This window comes from Centroberyx affinis, unplaced genomic scaffold (assembly GCF_046629955.1).
Source record: "Centroberyx affinis isolate AG114_WGS23_722 - 3 ecotype Tasmania unplaced genomic scaffold, CSIRO-AGI_Caff_v1 ptg000866l_1, whole genome shotgun sequence".
Classification (NCBI taxonomy): Eukaryota; Metazoa; Chordata; class Actinopteri; order Beryciformes; family Berycidae; genus Centroberyx; species Centroberyx affinis.
This window is the reverse complement of record NW_027279460.1, coordinates 218789-236332: the sequence shown is the minus strand read 5'-3', so window position 1 is coordinate 236332 and position 17544 is coordinate 218789. Positions and strand designations below refer to the sequence as shown.

Sequence of the window (17544 nt, the reverse complement as noted above, 5' to 3'; positions counted from 1 at the left end):
TGTACTTTCACTATGTTAGCTACGTAAGCAGAAAGTTAATGATACTGTGTGACAGCAATTAATAAATGAACATTGTGTGCCTTTTAAATTTCTAAATCAAAATTGTAATTTGGTCATGTGCCATCCTATACCCACAGCAAAAAGTAGCAACATCTAACAAAACAGTGAGAAGGCCTTGAGCCTGTATGTTCAGCATTTTTCACATCAATTGGGAGATGACAGAACTACACAACTTACTGTGGTAAATGAAATGCCCCCCTGGTAGATGTATACGTAGACAAATATTGTACATTTACTATAATATATATACATATACATATATACTGTATATACAGTATACACACACACACACACACACACACATATATATACATAATTCCACTAAGAAAAACCTCAGTTTGGATTTAAACTAAATGAAATTAAAGAGATATGGTGGTTGGAGGCATAGCCATTACCGATTCAACAGCACACGAACCTAAAGCTATGCTTTGCATTGTTCTCCATGGTTCCTCTGTCTTTTGTGTTTTGCCCAGCAACCCATTTCCAGGCAACTGGCCTCTACCTACTGTTTGATTTCTCTTTGGATAACCTCTTCCTCAGAGTGTTGGGTGATTGAACAGTACTCATATGTTTTGGATTTGTGTGTTTCTTTATGTCCCAGATGGAGATGCCAGCGCCTCCAGGAGGTCTTGGGGTGACTGGCACAGTGAAGAGGAGGAGGTGGGGGGGCTTACGGCAGCAGTGGAAGCTCCTGGGCCTGTTTGAGATCGATCAGAAGCATGAGTTCTACAGCCTGACCTGCATGATGAAGGAGGGCTTGGCAGCAGCCATCCAAAACACCATTGACAACCCACCTACAGTGAGTACCAGTCAGGAGAGGCAGCATTTAAATCCTCTATCTGCCACCACAATAACACCATATTCACCCCAATATCTTCCATGCAGTTTTATAGAGTTGCCTGCTTCTTCCTTGCGAGTAAAGATCTCGCAGTTGCTGTTGTAATGTTTTTTAAAAAAAAAAATCACACTCACATTATAAAGTTATTATATAAGTGTACTATTTAAACCTGGTCTCACACATGCAATTTAATGTCTTTCCACTTGCTATTCAGAGGGAAATATTTAGGCTTGCAAGGTCTTAGGCAGGGCAACTCTTGTGCTTTCCTCATAAAGAAACATTTACTTTGCTTTATATGGGTGTATTAGCCTGTGCATTAAGCTTTGGAAATGTTTGGAAGGGACAGAATAGTACTTATATATTATGTGCTTACAATGGTGAAACAATACAATGTAAATGCATTGCATTGTTTAGTCCCTGTATAGTATATTGTAAATGCAATATACTATAAAAAGGTTTATAAAAGAAGAGTTCCAACTTCTAGTATTGCTGAATGATGTTCCAATGTTACCTGCGGTTTTAGTTAGTTGTGTTTCATTGCGTGAAAGATTAGTAAGTTAAGATATGGTCATATAAGTCAGCACTTCATATCATATGCAAGAAGAAAATAAACCAGATGCTGAGTTTCCATACTATTGGGGCAGCAGGGTGGTGCAGTGAGTAGGGAGAATGCCCTTCAACTGGAGGTCCTGGGTTCCTACTGAAGTGTCCCTGAGCAAGACACTGAATCCCAACCAGCTCCAGTAGCTGAGCCTGACCTCTGACCTACTAGTGGAGGGGGGCAAGAGAACAGACAGTTTCCCTACAGGGATGTCACCTTATGTAATCTAATGAATCACCTTATTAGAATGTATTTGAGTTATCTTGATGTCTCTGTGAAAGTTGTGAAAAAAAATGTGGGTAACTAGCTAGCTGGCTGCTTAACATTATTTGTGTCTATATCACGTGATGTAGTAGTAGGAATAGTAGTAGTAGTAGTAGTAGTAGTAGTACTAGTAGTAGTAGTGGTAGTAGTAGCAATAGTACTAGTAGTAGTAGTGGTAGTAGTAGTAGTAGTAAGTAAGTAAAACTTTATTTATATAGCACTTTTTTAAACACACAATTACAAAGAGCTTCACAGAGTCAGAAAATAAACAGTAAAAACAAACAACATGCAGGCAGATAATATAATAATACATACTGACATTGATACCCACATACACACATACACAGTGCAGCCTAAGTAAAAGGCCAGCCTTTCACAGATTTCACAGATCCATGCCGGCAGTAGACATAATGTGCTTGGCTGTTGTTGTAACTGCACAGGCTTCTTCGACATCACTAGACCTGGCGTACGCATACAGAGTTCCTCTTATTGTCTCTACCACCGCTGGATACTCGGATTCATACCGCTCTGTTTGCAGCTCCTCATCATCTGCATAGGTATAAAGGTGCTGTTTAGTGACATAATCAGAACAGGTCTAGTCTATGTTGCTTAGTTGCTCGGTATGGAGACAATAGGACCGCAACAAACCTCTCCACTGTCTCCACTTAGAGGAAAATGGAATTAAAGGGGAATATATGGATCTCAAATTGCTCTGTCCTTTGGCAGCTCAAGCTTTTACCTCTGTCTCCCATAGGCAGATATGAGGGACAAGAGTGTACCCTGCTCCCTATTCTGTAACGCCATTCTGATTTATAGATCCATTGAAAATGAATTGTAAAGGATGAAGGAAGCAATGTTAAGCAAAGTATTTCAGGAAGTAAATTTGTAGAATATGACATAATCAAGTAGTGCATGTAGCCCAGTTGATTTTTGATGCCTCTGTCACCCTCCGCTAAGCTGAAAAGGGGAAATGTGCTCTAAACAAGAGCCTTAAACAAGTGAGAGGTATGCAGTGTGAGCCGTGCTGCTGCTGCCATGCTGAATGAAAAGTCACAAGGCAGTTAAACACACAACCATGTGCTGCTGGTCCGCCCTAATCCCAGTTAAACATAGTCAGCTGACTCAGCAGTTTGATGCATGACTGTCCTGTCTGTTGTCTCATACTTGTAGAGTCCCAAAAACACACACACACACACACATACGTACACACAGAGTAACATATATACAAGTGGTAAAACAACATTTTTCTTAATTTGCCATTTTCCACGCCTCATCCAGAATTGACCCACACTCCGTAACTCCTAAACTCAGTATAGCAATTCCTTGAAAGAATTATTTCCTTTTCTTGTTCTTAATGGCATCTGTTTTCTTTCTCCCATCCTAGAATGAACTGTCAGATGATGATTTCAGACTGGAGGTCACTCAAATCCATAAGGTATTTTGATGTGTCTGTATCCTCAAGGCAGCAAATAACATGAATGAATTCAATTCTTGTGCTGTGTGTGTTTATGCCTGCTTATTTGCATGTGTGTGTGTGTGTGTGTGTAGGATTTTACAATGGAGACGTTTGCAGGCCCGGTGTTTGCCAGCCTGCGTGTCTCACTGGGAATGACAGAGCGAGAGTATCAGAAGTCGCTCTGCTCTGAAAATTCCTACCTCCAATTCATCAGCAACTCCAAGAGCAAGGCAGACTTCTTTCTAACGTGAGTCACCCCGCTGTCACCCCCGGTCACACACACACACACACACACACACACACACAGCCACACACAGTCACACACGTAACAGAGATGAACAACTACACCAAGTCTTTAATAGATCGTCCTATTAATCAACTTCCCTGTTAAGTGATGAGACACCAAAATCATCCATGTGTCCCCGGTCGTTGGCTCTGCTGCTCCATGCTAACACTTTAGCATTCACTGTGCTGAGTGATAGTAGGCGACTAGCATTATCTCAAAAGTCTGAAAAAGAGAACTTGTAGCAGCTCTAAAGCTAAATGGTGAGTAATTTTAAATCATATGCAGCTAAATTTGGCAGTTTTGTGTAAGAGATTAGTAAAATTGACACAAAATATGCTACAAATTAACATCCTGTTTTGAACTGCCAGGGACTACTTTCTGAGGTGGGTGATGGGACTGTGTACACCTATTAATCACTGCGGAGCGGATGAATATGTGGTTGCTCACATGAAATAGTTCCAAAAATAATCTGTAGTTACATCAGCTATATTGAGTTACTAATATTTCATTTTTATTAATCTACAAGCCATCTAATAAAAACGAACAACTATTTTGTACTGAACAGTCAGTCTTTTTACTTAGATAAAGTTGGTATACAGCAGAGTTAATGATCTACAATTTCCCCCAAAACTTGGTGTGTTCCTTTAAACTTAGTTAGCTTTTGAAATTCATCAATCAGTTGGTAACAACAAGCCAACACTGGCTACATTAACAACAGACAAAATGCTCCCAGAATATGACCTTTAGTAAACTCCAACTAAATTCTGCTCAGACAAAATAAGAAAATATAATAGAAATAAGAATAGAACAAATGTGGGGTGTCAAACATAACCCTACTGACAATTACTATAACATTTTAAGTAGAAATATATTAATATGCAAAAAAAAAAAAATGAATTACAGCATTATCAGGCTGTGAGAAATAATACACCATACTAAAATGAACATAAACATATTGAAATATATCTATAAAAAATGAAATGTATGCAGTATGAAATCACTGGAAAATAAATTCTATGTGAAAACTTGCATAGTGCATCAGGTTTTCAAACCAACTTCACAGGGGATCACGGGTTGGGAAAGACAGTGGAACAAATATACTTTTAGTATCACAACTGTGAATTAAATATCAATTTAGTCAAATCTAAGCACTTTGATTGTAAAAGGTGCTGATGTTAGTCCTGTTCTGTATTTATGTTATATGTTACCAGTACTTCTTGAAGGGTCCAAATCACTGGGGATATCAGGTAGAACTGGATGGAGAGATAGTATATTGATATTATAGATATCGACTCACTCTGTGCTTTTGAATTTCTAGGAATGATAAGCGCTTCTTTTTAAAGACCCAGAACAAAAGAGAGATCCAATTCCTTCTGGCCAACCTGAAAATCTACATGGAGCATCTAAGGAAATATCCCCATTCACTCCTGGTCAAGTTCCTAGGTATACACACACACACACACACACACATTGACAAATTGTATTTGACTAGGATACCATGTACCTAAACCAAACAAAGAGTGAACACTAAGGACTAAAATTTTATTTTGATTACTATTATTCTTGTGTAGAACATAGCATATGTTAGTACTGCATGCCTTTTTTATATATATATAGTTTTATGGTTTTATTTAAGTATTTGCTGGACCTGAGGAAGGCCGGCCTAGAGGTGAAGGAGGGGGTGTGTGATGTGGATTTCTCAGGGCTGCTAGGGAACTTCCTGATACAGCCACTAGGGGGTGTCACAGTTAATTGATCATTGATCCTGGATCACAGTGGTCCAGGTCAGCCAGTGATCCCTGATCGTATTACTGAATTTTTGCAATTACCACTCAAACACTGAATTTGAAAGGGAGTGTTCAGCTCATGAATTCAGTAGTTTGTAATAATGTAGTAATTTGATTTGCAGTGCTCTTTCATTACTGCCATTTGATTGGGTGAATTATTTCTAATGTTACATCAGTGACACAGATACATGAACATCCCCCACCTGCAGTACCACATGAAACACAAGAGAAAACTGCTTTCCCAGTATTTCAGCGGCAGAATCTGATTGCCTTTAGAATAATAACCTACGGTATTTCCTACTTTGATTTCCGTTTGACTTTAAATGAGCTATTGTGATTTTAATGTGTTAAAACAGTTATCAATGTTTTTTTTCAAGGTGTTCACAGGATCAAAATCCCCCACAAACGGAAGGTACAGATCAAATTTGTATCATTTTTTCTATGTAGCACTTTGATTATAGGAGGTTGCATCATATTGTAAAACACATTTCCTTTTTTTATTCCCTTGTCCTTTGCAGAAATACTTTATTGTTATGCAAAGCGTTTTTTATCCAGACGATCGAATCGATGCCAGGTAAGCCTTTTGTATATAACAGGGTGAGATAATGTTAAAGCCATGCACTGAAAAGCATGGTTTACCCCCAGATATACCATATGATCAGCAACTGATTTAATTTACAGCACAACATGCTATACCTGGGGAAGTTTAAATTAAGTTTAATTGGATGCAAATCCCTTGGAAAAAACATGCATGTGTTTTTTCTGTAACAGATTTAAATCCATGCGCTCTAAAAGGCATTGTAGGTCTACTGTTCCAACATTTAATGGATATACAGTATAGATGAGCCTCAGTGCAGCTGGACTGGTTTTAAGGACTCAGCATGGCTTTAAAAACACAGTATAGTATAGCCCCTTGGTATGATTTGATCCTAAAAGTGAGCTGTGTGTTGTGTTCCCAGGTATGACATTAAGGGCTGTGAGATGAGCCGCTGGACAGAGCCTGCCCCAGAGGGGAGCCAAGTTATTGTGGTTCTCAAAGACCTCAACTTCGAAGGCCAGCACATCACTCTGGGTAAGGAAACAGTGTGTGATATTTATGTTTTGTACGGTCATACGTATGTGCTCTCCAGTAACATCCATTTCCATTTCCTATGAACCAGATGCTACTGTGCAATATTTTATTAAAGGTGGTGTAAAACAGGATTCCCCTTGCCTCTGTGATGATAAAGGAGTTGGATGGTCTATCTAAACATGGTGAAAGTATCAAAACGCGCGGTCGGCGACTAAATCCACACAATCCATATTAGAAAAGCGAGCCTCTAAACGAGCCGTTTGGACTTCCGTAACTTTGTGACGTCACAAAGGTTCGCTCATCATCATTTTTGTAAGAAATAATAGACTAACAAAGTGTTTTTTTCAAAGCGGTTGAGCGGTTGTCATTGTTTATTACCGGAGAGTTTTCCCTACCTGTAGCTGCCAGGCCGCGGCGTCTCACGTTTCACTCTTGAAACGGTTAGCCAATCGGAACAGAGGGTTCGTTAATATTAATGAGCCTTAAAGACACAGCGACAGAAACAGCCTGTACTTGGTAATGCTCAGAGAGATGCTGGAAAATGTAATGTGTAAAATGGATTGAGAGTGTTTTTGGTGCATGACACCACACACACAGCTTTGAATGGACCTCAAGACATAAAATAAAACACTGGAAAGTGGAGAATATGGGACCTTTAACATTATTGACGGTAACACAAATGTGTGAACCACTCATGTTTACATGGTTGTGATTCAAATTATGTTTTATGTCTGTGACAGTGGAATGGTAGAATAGCATAATGTAACACTATGGTGGATAGAATGGTATGAAACCAAACCCCTTAATTTTATCCCTAACATTAACATTAATTGTCCATTACAAATAACATAGCCTTAATAAAGTAAGGTTAGTACCATGGGTTTATAAGGGATTTATTCATGGGTTGATTCACAGAGACACTAGTAATTAAAGAGTAACTAAACCAAACCGAAATCTTTGAAGCCTGACACTGAACTGGCTGTCTGCCATTGGCTGGTCTTTGGTGCCAGGTGATGTCACCATCTATAACAACAGGTAGTGACATCACCTGGCACCAAAGAAGGTTTAGTTACTCTTTAAGGGATTCTTCATGCCTTTTGTGCATGGTTTATAGGATTATTAAGTGGAAATTCCTGTCTCCCCGAATTTTTCATTAAATTCGAAAGTAACAATCAAATAAGCTAAGTGTACAACACATTAGGAACACCCACCTGTTACTGAAAGCTTGTATTCATTGGAGTATGGATTCTACTAAGCGCCAAAGGCAGTCTATGTCATGCATTCGATGAGCTCCTTTTGTCCGCACCAGACTCTAAGCATCTTATCTCCCAATGTGTTGATCTGAAACATATTAAGGAAGCCAGGGGAAAGGAATTGAACTCTGAGTTGTCCAGTGAGATCCGGAAGGAGGTATTATCCCGTATCCAAGTGATCCACAGATTTTCAGTCAATTTTATCCTTCAGTGTCTCAATTATGTAATAGATGTAAATCAGCAGGGTCACTGTCATATCTATTCTGGTTTTGTCCTGTGTTGTACTCATTTTGGTCAAGTATATTTGGTTTTCCACGGCAACTGATTTTTAAAGACCTTGTTTTTTCCTTGTTTTGGTTAAACAAATGGAAAAAATGTTTCAACAAACAAACTGAATTCCTAGACTGTGATACAGCAAAATTCCACAGTTATTATTCACTTGACTGCCATAAATCACCAAGACCGTATGCAGCTGGACGAGTTTGTAGTGGTCGGATTTTTAATGAGGTCACGAAAACAGACTGAAAACTGACATTTAATCAGCAATAAGTGATTTCAGACCCTGTGACCAATCCTGACACTAACGTGTGCTACGTGGAGATTTCCGTGAGACGTAATGATATAAACAAACAGCTACACACGCGGACCAGCTGTGTTGCTGTTTTCAACTCTTTCCTAAAGCTTGTTCGGCCCGAGTCGTAGCTCCTTTTTTTAAAACTAGCTTGTCTACGGTGACCAGACGTCCCGGTTTGTCCGGGATTGTCCCGGTTTGTCCGGGATTGTCCCGGTTTCAAGATGGGTGTCCCGAGTCCCGACAAATATCTGTAAAACACTAAAATGTCCCGGTTTTCAACACTGACTACCAAATTGTCCCGGTTTTCACCACAATTAAAATAATAATAATAGTATTATACTTGTTTTCAGCGCTTACATAGACGTTTATCATGTTCTGCCCCGCTCATTATTACCTAACCCAATCAAAAACATATGCGCCACATAAACTATGTTTTGGTGGATTTTTGGAGACAAAACATCTTTTCGTTTGCTGAGGCGCTGTCCATGGTGTTGAAAGGTGCAGTCACTCGGTGTGTAAGCAGGGGTTAAAGTGGACCGGAATGATCCGGAACGGCGTTCCGGCACCTTCGATTAATAAGTAAATAAATCTGATTGGCAGTTTCATACATAATAATGTCAAGCGAGTTCACAGGGCTGCCAACTCTCACGCATTGACCGAGAGACTCACGCAATTGACATTTTTCACACGCTCTCACGCCACAAGTCCATTTTCTCACGCAGTGAAAAACAAATTCATAAACGTTGCGGCGCGAAGACAGTGCAGCACCGTGCAGCAGAGAGTTATTCAGACCATCTGAATGGTGAGAAATATACACAAATGTATTATATTGTAATTTATTCCCATGCATGCTGCTCAGAGTAATCTCAGTCAGTGGCTCTTCTGTGTCTCTCCCTCTCCTCTTGCGCCAAGCGCACCAGGCAGGAGTGAGAGTGAGTTGCTATGTACGGTGGCCGACAAGGGCAAACGCGCTACAACGGCCCAAAACAATTCCATTAGGAGAAACGTGCTGCAGCTTCAGAAACGATGCCAATTCAAAAACACATACGAAAATCCAAAACAAATACAACAACGGAAACGTGCTGCAAATGAAAAAACGTGCTGCAGAAAGCCAAAACAAATACATTAACAGCAAACATGCTGCAAATACAGAAACGATGCAAAGTCAAAAACACACAAACCCTGAAAACAAATGCAACAGAAAAACGCTGCAAATCCAGTCAACACAACGGAAGTGCTCCAGGCCTCTACGTTTTCAAAACGGGAGACAGATTGTCAGATTGAATACAGTGCTACTGCAAATGACAGACATGACGCGAAAAATGACAAATAGCACAAAGCCTACATTGTCGATTAAGCAGTTAATATATGCTTGATCGATCAAATTCTTAACGGTGATTAATCGATCGTCAATGAATTAGCCATTAGCCTTTATGCACGGTTTGTCCTTAAGGGCTTCCGTCGCCCAGTAGCTTTGCTGTGTATGTTTACAAAATGTGTTGCGGTTTCTGTCGCCCTCTAGTGGTCAGAAAAAATCGCTTAGTGTAGCTTTAACACGTTGGTGAACAGATTCAACAACAGGTCTCGCTTTTAAGACAATAAAGCATCCTGGGTCCTTCATGATTTTGCATTTCTATTGTTGGTTTACACTAATATTAGTATTTAAAAATGAAAGTAGATCCGGTCTTCCAAACAAGAAGTATCTCTCCTAAATGGTATCCCTCCGCTATGTTCTCTTCTATCAATAAAAATGCTATTTGGTGAAATTATGTTCTAAAACATTGGACCCACAGTGAGTTAACAAGACTAGGTCAAAACCTAGTATATGGCTGGACCGTGTATGAGTGTGCCACGTGCCACGGCCGACCAATGGTGTAACTAACTCCGCTGTAGACTGCTAATACAGAATAATAGTCCATACATCCATACTGATCGTTCCAGTGCGCCCCGTCTCTCTCTCCACCGCTGTCATCTCCACCCACGGCCCGCATCGATCCTGCCGATCCAAGCGCCAGGCGCTCTGTTACCCGTCGGTGCCGAAAACGCTGTTCGCCGGACACCGGGGGCGCATCGTCGTCGGGACCCCAGCCGAAATCTCGGCCGGATCATCGGGAACAAATCGGCCCCCAGCTAGTGGCACTGGCCGGAACCGTGGCCCCGGGAAACTTCGGGAAGGTCGGAAATAAGCACTCGGCGTGATGAAACCTCCATGCTTGTTTGTGTCTCTCTCAGAACAGAGGGGCTTCAGGTGGACTGAGCTCGCGCATATGCATCGTCATAAACGGTGATATGATCTAATTGTATAGATTCTACTTTAGCTTCAGCTTACATGCATGATATTGGTCAGCCTGCTTACTGTGTGGGAGAAACGGGCTCCAGATCTCAGCGGAGAAACTAGACGGCGGAGAAAACGAAACTTAAATTTCTGGCTCTGTGATCCTATGATGTGCCACGTGCCACGGCCCGACCAATGGTGTAACTTGATCACTCAGTCACTCAGTCAGTCAGTCAGTCAGTCAGTCACTCAGTCACTCAGTCACTCAGTGACAGACATTCGCGTTTGTAGGGCTGGCCCCGCTGTTGCGGTCCAGCCAAAAATCACAGCAGCAGGATCTGTTGTTGAATCTGTTCACCAACGTGTTAAATGTCAGTTTTCAGTCTATTTTCTGGCCTCATTCAAATGAATGGGAAGTAAAAATCTGAATGCTCGTCCAGCTGCATCTGATCTTGGTGATTAGTTTATATTCTGGTTTTCATGGTGGTCAAGAGCCAAATAACCCCCATGTTAAAACTAAGTGGAGTATTGCTTTAAGTTGTAGTCAGTGGAATTCAGTGGAGTTGTCTATATTTGTGCACTGTGAAAATTATTAAAATAAAACACTGTGAACTTTTGAACATTTATCTAACCTGTAATTTGAGATGCAGTGTATCATGAATTTAAAAAAAAAATCTACAGTGATGCTGGTCTGTGTTGACTACAACAGTGGTTCTCAACCTTCTTCATATCTCGGACCCCTAATTTAGTCCACATTAGGGCCACGGACCCCCATTTGATGAGATTTTGTCTCTCGGACCCAAATCTGAGAATATTTTTTATTGTCAGATATGATTTTGTCCAGAATTCCATGACTATCTGTACTGTAGGTAGAGAGATAACAGTGGAACTATGATCAAAATAGTCATTCTAAAATGACAAAATAATGAAGTTTAACAATTCATTAATTTGCTGGGGACCCCCTGGAATGCCCTCAAGGACCCCTGGTGGTCCCCGGACCCCACGTTGAGAACCACTGGACTACAACACTTCCTTCAGCTGTCACGTTCAGTCAAGTTGTGGATCTCTACTCCAAATGCCTGATTCCACTGGTGTTGAATTGGACTGAGATTTGGTGACTGGGCAGGATAGTGCCGTGTCACTTCACTTCTTGGACAATCCTTTGTACTACTGAGAAAAAGTCCATTATACAACAGGTAGTTCCGACCAAGCAATCTGATTGGTCAACTAGACATTTAGAACGTGATCAAATCAGCATGACAGCACACCTGGCTCATCACTAAAAATATTACTCCGCCATATATTATTATACAATATATTTAAATATAACTCTGTTCAGCCTTGATGTTACCAGACGCTCTGGCATCCTCCATCAGCTGTGCCGGTGAGTCGGTGACACGGCGCTACTAGCTTAAAAATACATGTGAAGTTCGCGGACGTAGTAGCTAAATCTGTCCATGGAAAAATCATTTTTTTCAGCAGATATCTTAGTTACAACACGATTGAGCTAGCAAACTAGGTTCCATTACATAGGAGTCTACTGACAGGACTGATTGTTTCACAGTCATTAGTCAGACCCCAGGTATTTCCAGGGAAACGGAGATAACACTAGCAAGAAGTTTTTTATTTTGAGAGCGAATTGCCCCACAATATGAATACATTTGTTTATATCTTTTGTTGGTAACGGTTGTATAATCGCAATATTACATCCGAGGGTGAGCTTTCAGAGATGGATACAGATTCTACCAGAGGGCACATGTTTGCCTCTGATGTTCAGATATCAACACATTAGAACACATTCAAATACTGCATTCAAATATTGCACCACTTCCATCGAACACACAGGAAGGCTCACCGCAGGCAATCACCACCTCTGCCAGACCACAGTTGTGGTGATGGATGCATGTGGTTTTTTCCATGTCCTAGTCATCCCATTGGCATCAGAGTTCATCAGACCTGGAAATGTTTTTCCTGCTGTTCCTGCTGTTGAGCATCAAAAACCCTTTGCGGCCTTGCAGTTTTTGACAAACTCAAACTCATGAGCCTACCATAAACTGGAAATTCGAAGGAAAAGAATTCCATTGGCTCGACCATTCACCCTCTGAATGGCTCACTTACAGTCCACACTCCATGTCCTAAATGTAGGCTTCAAAATCCCTTTTAAAGCTGCCTCCTCACCTTGATCTACCCTAACTGCCTAATCCACTACCCTAAGTGGATTTTACAGGTGAAAATAAATTGGGTTTATTTGTAAGGCTAGATGGATGTGTAGCAGATTTCGTGCCACTTGGACTTATGGTGTAGAGTGTAGAGTGACATTATGTGTGGTGTGTGTGTGTATGTGAACAGACCAGCAGCGTCCCTGGCTCCTGCGACAGGTGGAGCTCGACACACACTTCCTCCAGAGGCTCAATGTGTTGGACTACAGTCTCCTCCTGGCCCATCAACCCTTACACCGCGATGAGCGCCACCAGTGTCTCTCCTTCGCCACTCTCATCATGAGAACCAAAAAGTCAGTGCATCTATGGTCCTTCTTATATGTCCTTACACATTATATATACACTGCCTGTCAAAAGTTTGGACCCACCTGATTGAATGTTCTATGTTTTTCATTCTCTTAAAGCCATTTTGATCTAAAGGCTTCTGCTTAAATGCTGGAAATTAGTTTCTTAGACAAATATACAGTAAATAGTGAAGTTGATCCTATGTATGAAAGCGTTTGCCTTTCCATCAAGGCAAAGGGCGGCTACTTAAATCAAAACTATCTTATATTTTAGATTCTTTTAACACTTTTTTGGTCACTGCTTAATTCCATTTGTGTTGTTTCATAGTTTTGATGTATTTGCTATTATTGTAAAATATGGAAAATAGTAAAAATAAAGAGAAAATATAGCCGGCATTTGCGGGGTCCAAGAATTCCTAACAATTTGAAAAGACAGACAGACAGACAAAACATTACAGAAGGTAGAAAGACACACACAAATACTGACATGTTGTAAAGATCAGACAGTTTATTAGTTATGGCTTAACACCAGCTATTGTCTTGGCCTGTGACTCCTGTCAAGTTAATTGCAACCACATTGTTGGAGTTGTTCACAATAGCCAAACTTTCTATGACGTGTTCTTGATGACTTGAAGTCTGGATTTGATCCCCCAACTTTCCAGAGAAAAGGCTGATGCTTTACCTACTGAGCCTGTTATAGGTTTAGTGAGGAGAAACTAACTAAAGGGAGAAGTATTGTGCAGCCTATGATTGACAGTGCTAATCACTTTATAGAACATTGTAATGCTCTCCATTAACGAATAAAGTCACATGGGCCAGAAAACTGCTGCTGCACTGCTCTCTATGGGTTGAAAGGTCTGGCCACACCCCAATCAGTGATGACGTTCAGGTATTTTGCCATTGACAGATGATGTCAAACACCTGCTTTGAGTTTTCTGCACTGTGTGATTTAGTGTTGATTTACTTTTCATGAAACTTCAAAATGGTCACTTGTCACACAATGTGTCACAGTGGGGAAACAAAACAAAGGGACAAGTGATAGGTCATAGGTGATCGTCTAACCTACATTGAAAGCCTCAGAAAGGATATTGTAACTGTACTAGCGCCCCACATTAATCAATTTACACATGGCTTTACAGACCTCATCTTGACAGTCCAGATATAATTTGTATTTAGTTTGATGAAGATTGATCAAACTATCTTGAACATATCACATTATCAGTTTATCAAACAATTTGCAGCTGCACATTTCCATCTACTGTGCACTCAGTTTTCAAGATATCATTAACATTTTTGGGCTGTTTACTAATTAAGGTATGCCAGTATGTTTTCTCCCTGCAACATACCCGCAACTTACACCAGTACAACGGGCTACAGGGCATTGATAGAAGGGTAGGAAAGTCTGTTCTTCTCCTCCATATATAAATCAACGCCATCAAAATGTCATGCAAACTAATTTCACACATTTAATTACTCACTTACCTGCAGAGCTCCAGCACATGAAACGTGCACTATCCTGTCCGTGGATGAATTGAAAGCATTGATTGCATAATACTGTGCGTTTGTATTTCCATGGAATATCCAAACATGAATATCAACAATGCTGCTGAGCTAAACCCCGCCATAGGCATCACATGACTGCGGTATTGCAGCCATATGGTAACCGTCACAGCCCTGTATCAGACAGGAATTGCTTCCTTTAAAGGAATAGTTCACCCGAAAATGAAAATTCAGTCATTATCTACTCAGGTGGAGTTTCTTAGTCCACAAAACAGTCCTGGAGCTTCACAGCAAAACAGCGTCGCAGCATTCTCCTAAACAACCAAAGTTTTACGTTTTAAGACAGGGACGTAAAAAAAAGTAACCGAAAAAAAAAAACGTAAAATGGCTCCATACAGCTCGTCCGGCGTAATCCAAGTCTCCGGAAGCCCCGAGATGCCAAGTTGACTCGAAAAGACGTCATTCACACCTTTTTTTTTAAGCCGAAATCTTCACTGTAGCCGCTGAGCTCAAAGCCGCGTTCACGTTAGCGCGCACCCCGTCTGAAGTGGGCGCACAAGCTCGAAGGCGCGTACATGCACCGCTAGACGAGATCAACAAGAACTTGCGATCTCTCCATACCTCCGTCTTTATGCTGCTACCCAGAAGCTAGCGTCACACACAACAGAGAGAGCTCTGCTGAAGCAAGGTCATTATCGTTAACAAAAACTAGGTGTGAAAAAACATTTTTGTTAACTGAAATAAAAATAAAAACGAGGCTTTGCAAAAAAACGATAACTAACTGAAACTGTATTGTGTTTATAGAACTAACTAAAAAAAATTATAGAGAAAATGTCTTTAGTTTTCATCTTTGTCAATTTATTTCATACATAAGCCTAGTATTTTGAATTTTTGAATCTCGCTCCTGACAAATACCCCATATTACAAAAAAGACTAAAACTAACACTGAAACTAATAAAAACTAAACTAAAACTAAGCATTTTCAAAAAATAAAAACTAAACTAAACTAGCAAACCCGCTTTAAAAACTAATTAAAACTAAACTGAAATTGAAAACAAAAAGTCAAAACGAAATAAAAATAAAAACTAATGAAAAATGCAAAACTATAATAACCTTGTGCTGAAGTTGCAGCAACAAGTGCCTCTGTCGGATTTAACGTTACATTTTCAGTATTTGATCTGTTACCTAAACGTTGTAGCTTCTTTCACTAGGGCCTATTATCATTGGCCCTTACTTTATTTCATTTGTTCTACTTTAATGAGTGCATTGTCCACTCCCCTTTGAAGTCATCTGTATTGAGACAGAAAACTGAGACAGAGAGAAAACTGATATGACTGATATGAGTTTATCCAGTCAGTAATGAAGTACAAATTTACAAGTGTGTGTATCTTTTTAAGGTATCTTTATATCTCTGCATCTCAAGACCTTATTAGCATTATGTTTTACAATGCAGGTGTATCCTGATTTGTGTTTATTCAATCACATTCTTTTCCCCGTCTCTTTGTCTTTCTCCTTGTAGATCTGTAAACCCAGGCTCCAGCCCCATCCATGCAGGCCTTGCCACTGTCCCTGGGGCAGTTCCTGAGGACGACTCCACCCTACTGTTGTCAGAACCCGACGGCTGCTGTTTGAGGCAGCCGCAGCCGGGAAACGCACCGAGCCCTGTCCAACCCTGCCTAGAGCATGCTGGGGCAGACGGTGACTCAGCCGAGCTTCAGGACTTCAGGGCTCAAAACCGACGCCTGCTGCCCAACTTCAAGAACCCTCTGCACGTCATTGACGGGCCTGAGCATCGCTACTTCATTGGCATCATTGACATCTTCACCGTTTACAGTTTCAAGAAGAGGCTGGAGCATTGGTGGAAGAGGCTGAGACATCCACGGCAGACCTTCTCCACCGTCAGCCCCCCAGCTTATTGCCTTAGGCTCTGTCAGTGGGTACAGGACCATACCAACTAGGCCCCCCGAATGGAGGGAGAGGTAGAGCAGTGAGGATTGTCACCAGGTACAACCAGGAACATCAGTTTACAGCAAAAAAGTTTATGATTGTCAAGGATGAAGCATAAGATGGCCGTTTGAAGCATGCCACTAGTACAGATGATACAGCATCAAGGTATAGAAATAGTGCCAACCTACAGCCTATGCAGTATCTCTTCATTTATCAAGACTTGTGCAGTGGAAAGGCAAGTTGAGAGCAAGTGGCCCATGAGTTTGCCATTAGTTTCATGTAAATAGTTTCCAGTGGGAGGTTGTTGTTTCACTACTGATTAATTGTTGCTTTAAGATATCTAATTAGAATATCATGCTAGAAACTCATTTGACTGTCTGTGTTTATTAAAATGTTGTCTGGCAAAACAGTCATCGCCACAACTCCCCAGCTCCATTTTGACTCCCTTCAGAAGTCTTTCCAGATTTTAACTTTGAAGTGTTGATACTATGTGTTCCATTGTGACTTATACTTTTTTATGCTTTCTGTTCACCATCTGTCACCAATCTACCTTTGGCAATGTAATGCAATGACAAGGAACACAAGTGTAACCCCATTCCTTCTAATCAGTTCTAATCAAATTGATTAGAAGGAATGATTAGAAGGAATTGATTAGAAGCAATTCTAATCAAATTGTTTGGTTATTTGACTTATTCACAAGTTAAATTAATATTATCATGCTTGAATGTCTGATTGCACAGATTGTGATAATATTCTGAGACCACAAATGAACTATGATCAGGCTACCCATAACACGGCTTTACAAAACATTTCCCTTGCCATTTCACCTTCAGGCAATACATGCTTTTGCCTTATGTCTGCAAACACTGGGGTAGGCATGTGCAAAAACCTTTTCCTAATGTATAAAGGATTTCTAGGAGCTAAGTTGTCTGAGGTTTTTCATTATTTGGCGTCAGCTTGCTTTGGTCTTTTACTACTCATACAGGGGATGCATCCACTGACCAACAGAAAACAGCAGTAAAATGTTGACTACCAAGGTCTGCTTACTGTGGGATAGTTCTCCAACTATAGAGGTGCTTCTTTATTCTGTGTCCATCCTCCTTCATTTGTGACATTTTAAGAAGAGTG

General features: G+C 40.6%; 1 protein-coding gene across 1 annotated transcript; it reads left to right on the top strand.

Annotated features, from left to right (window-relative positions):
- The first annotated feature begins 652 nt into the window (after positions 1 to 652).
- pip5kl1 (phosphatidylinositol-4-phosphate 5-kinase-like 1) lies at positions 653 to 17340 on the top strand. The gene is made up of 9 exons (XM_071521184.1): positions 653 to 859; positions 3148 to 3198; positions 3312 to 3466; positions 4824 to 4948; positions 5670 to 5704; positions 5811 to 5866; positions 6252 to 6364; positions 12816 to 12978; positions 15989 to 17340. Exons 1-9 carry the CDS (start codon positions 653 to 655, stop codon positions 16425 to 16427), a joined length of 1344 nt encoding a protein of 447 aa, XP_071377285.1. The 3' UTR covers positions 16428 to 17340.
- The last annotated feature ends 204 nt before the right edge of the window (positions 17341 to 17544 follow it).

Bases quoted from the DNA above. Each gene is read 5' to 3' on its own strand.
- pip5kl1 (XM_071521184.1), top strand. From the start codon at position 653: ATGTCCCAGATGGAGATGCCAGCGCCTCCAGGAGGTCTTGGGGTGACT. The intron at 3,199-3,311 runs GTATTTTGATGT...GTGTGTGTGTAG, and splicing joins AGGTCACTCAAATCCATAAG to GATTTTACAATGGAGACGTT. The intron at 6,365-12,815 runs GTAAGGAAACAG...GTATGTGAACAG, and splicing joins AGGCCAGCACATCACTCTGG to ACCAGCAGCGTCCCTGGCTC.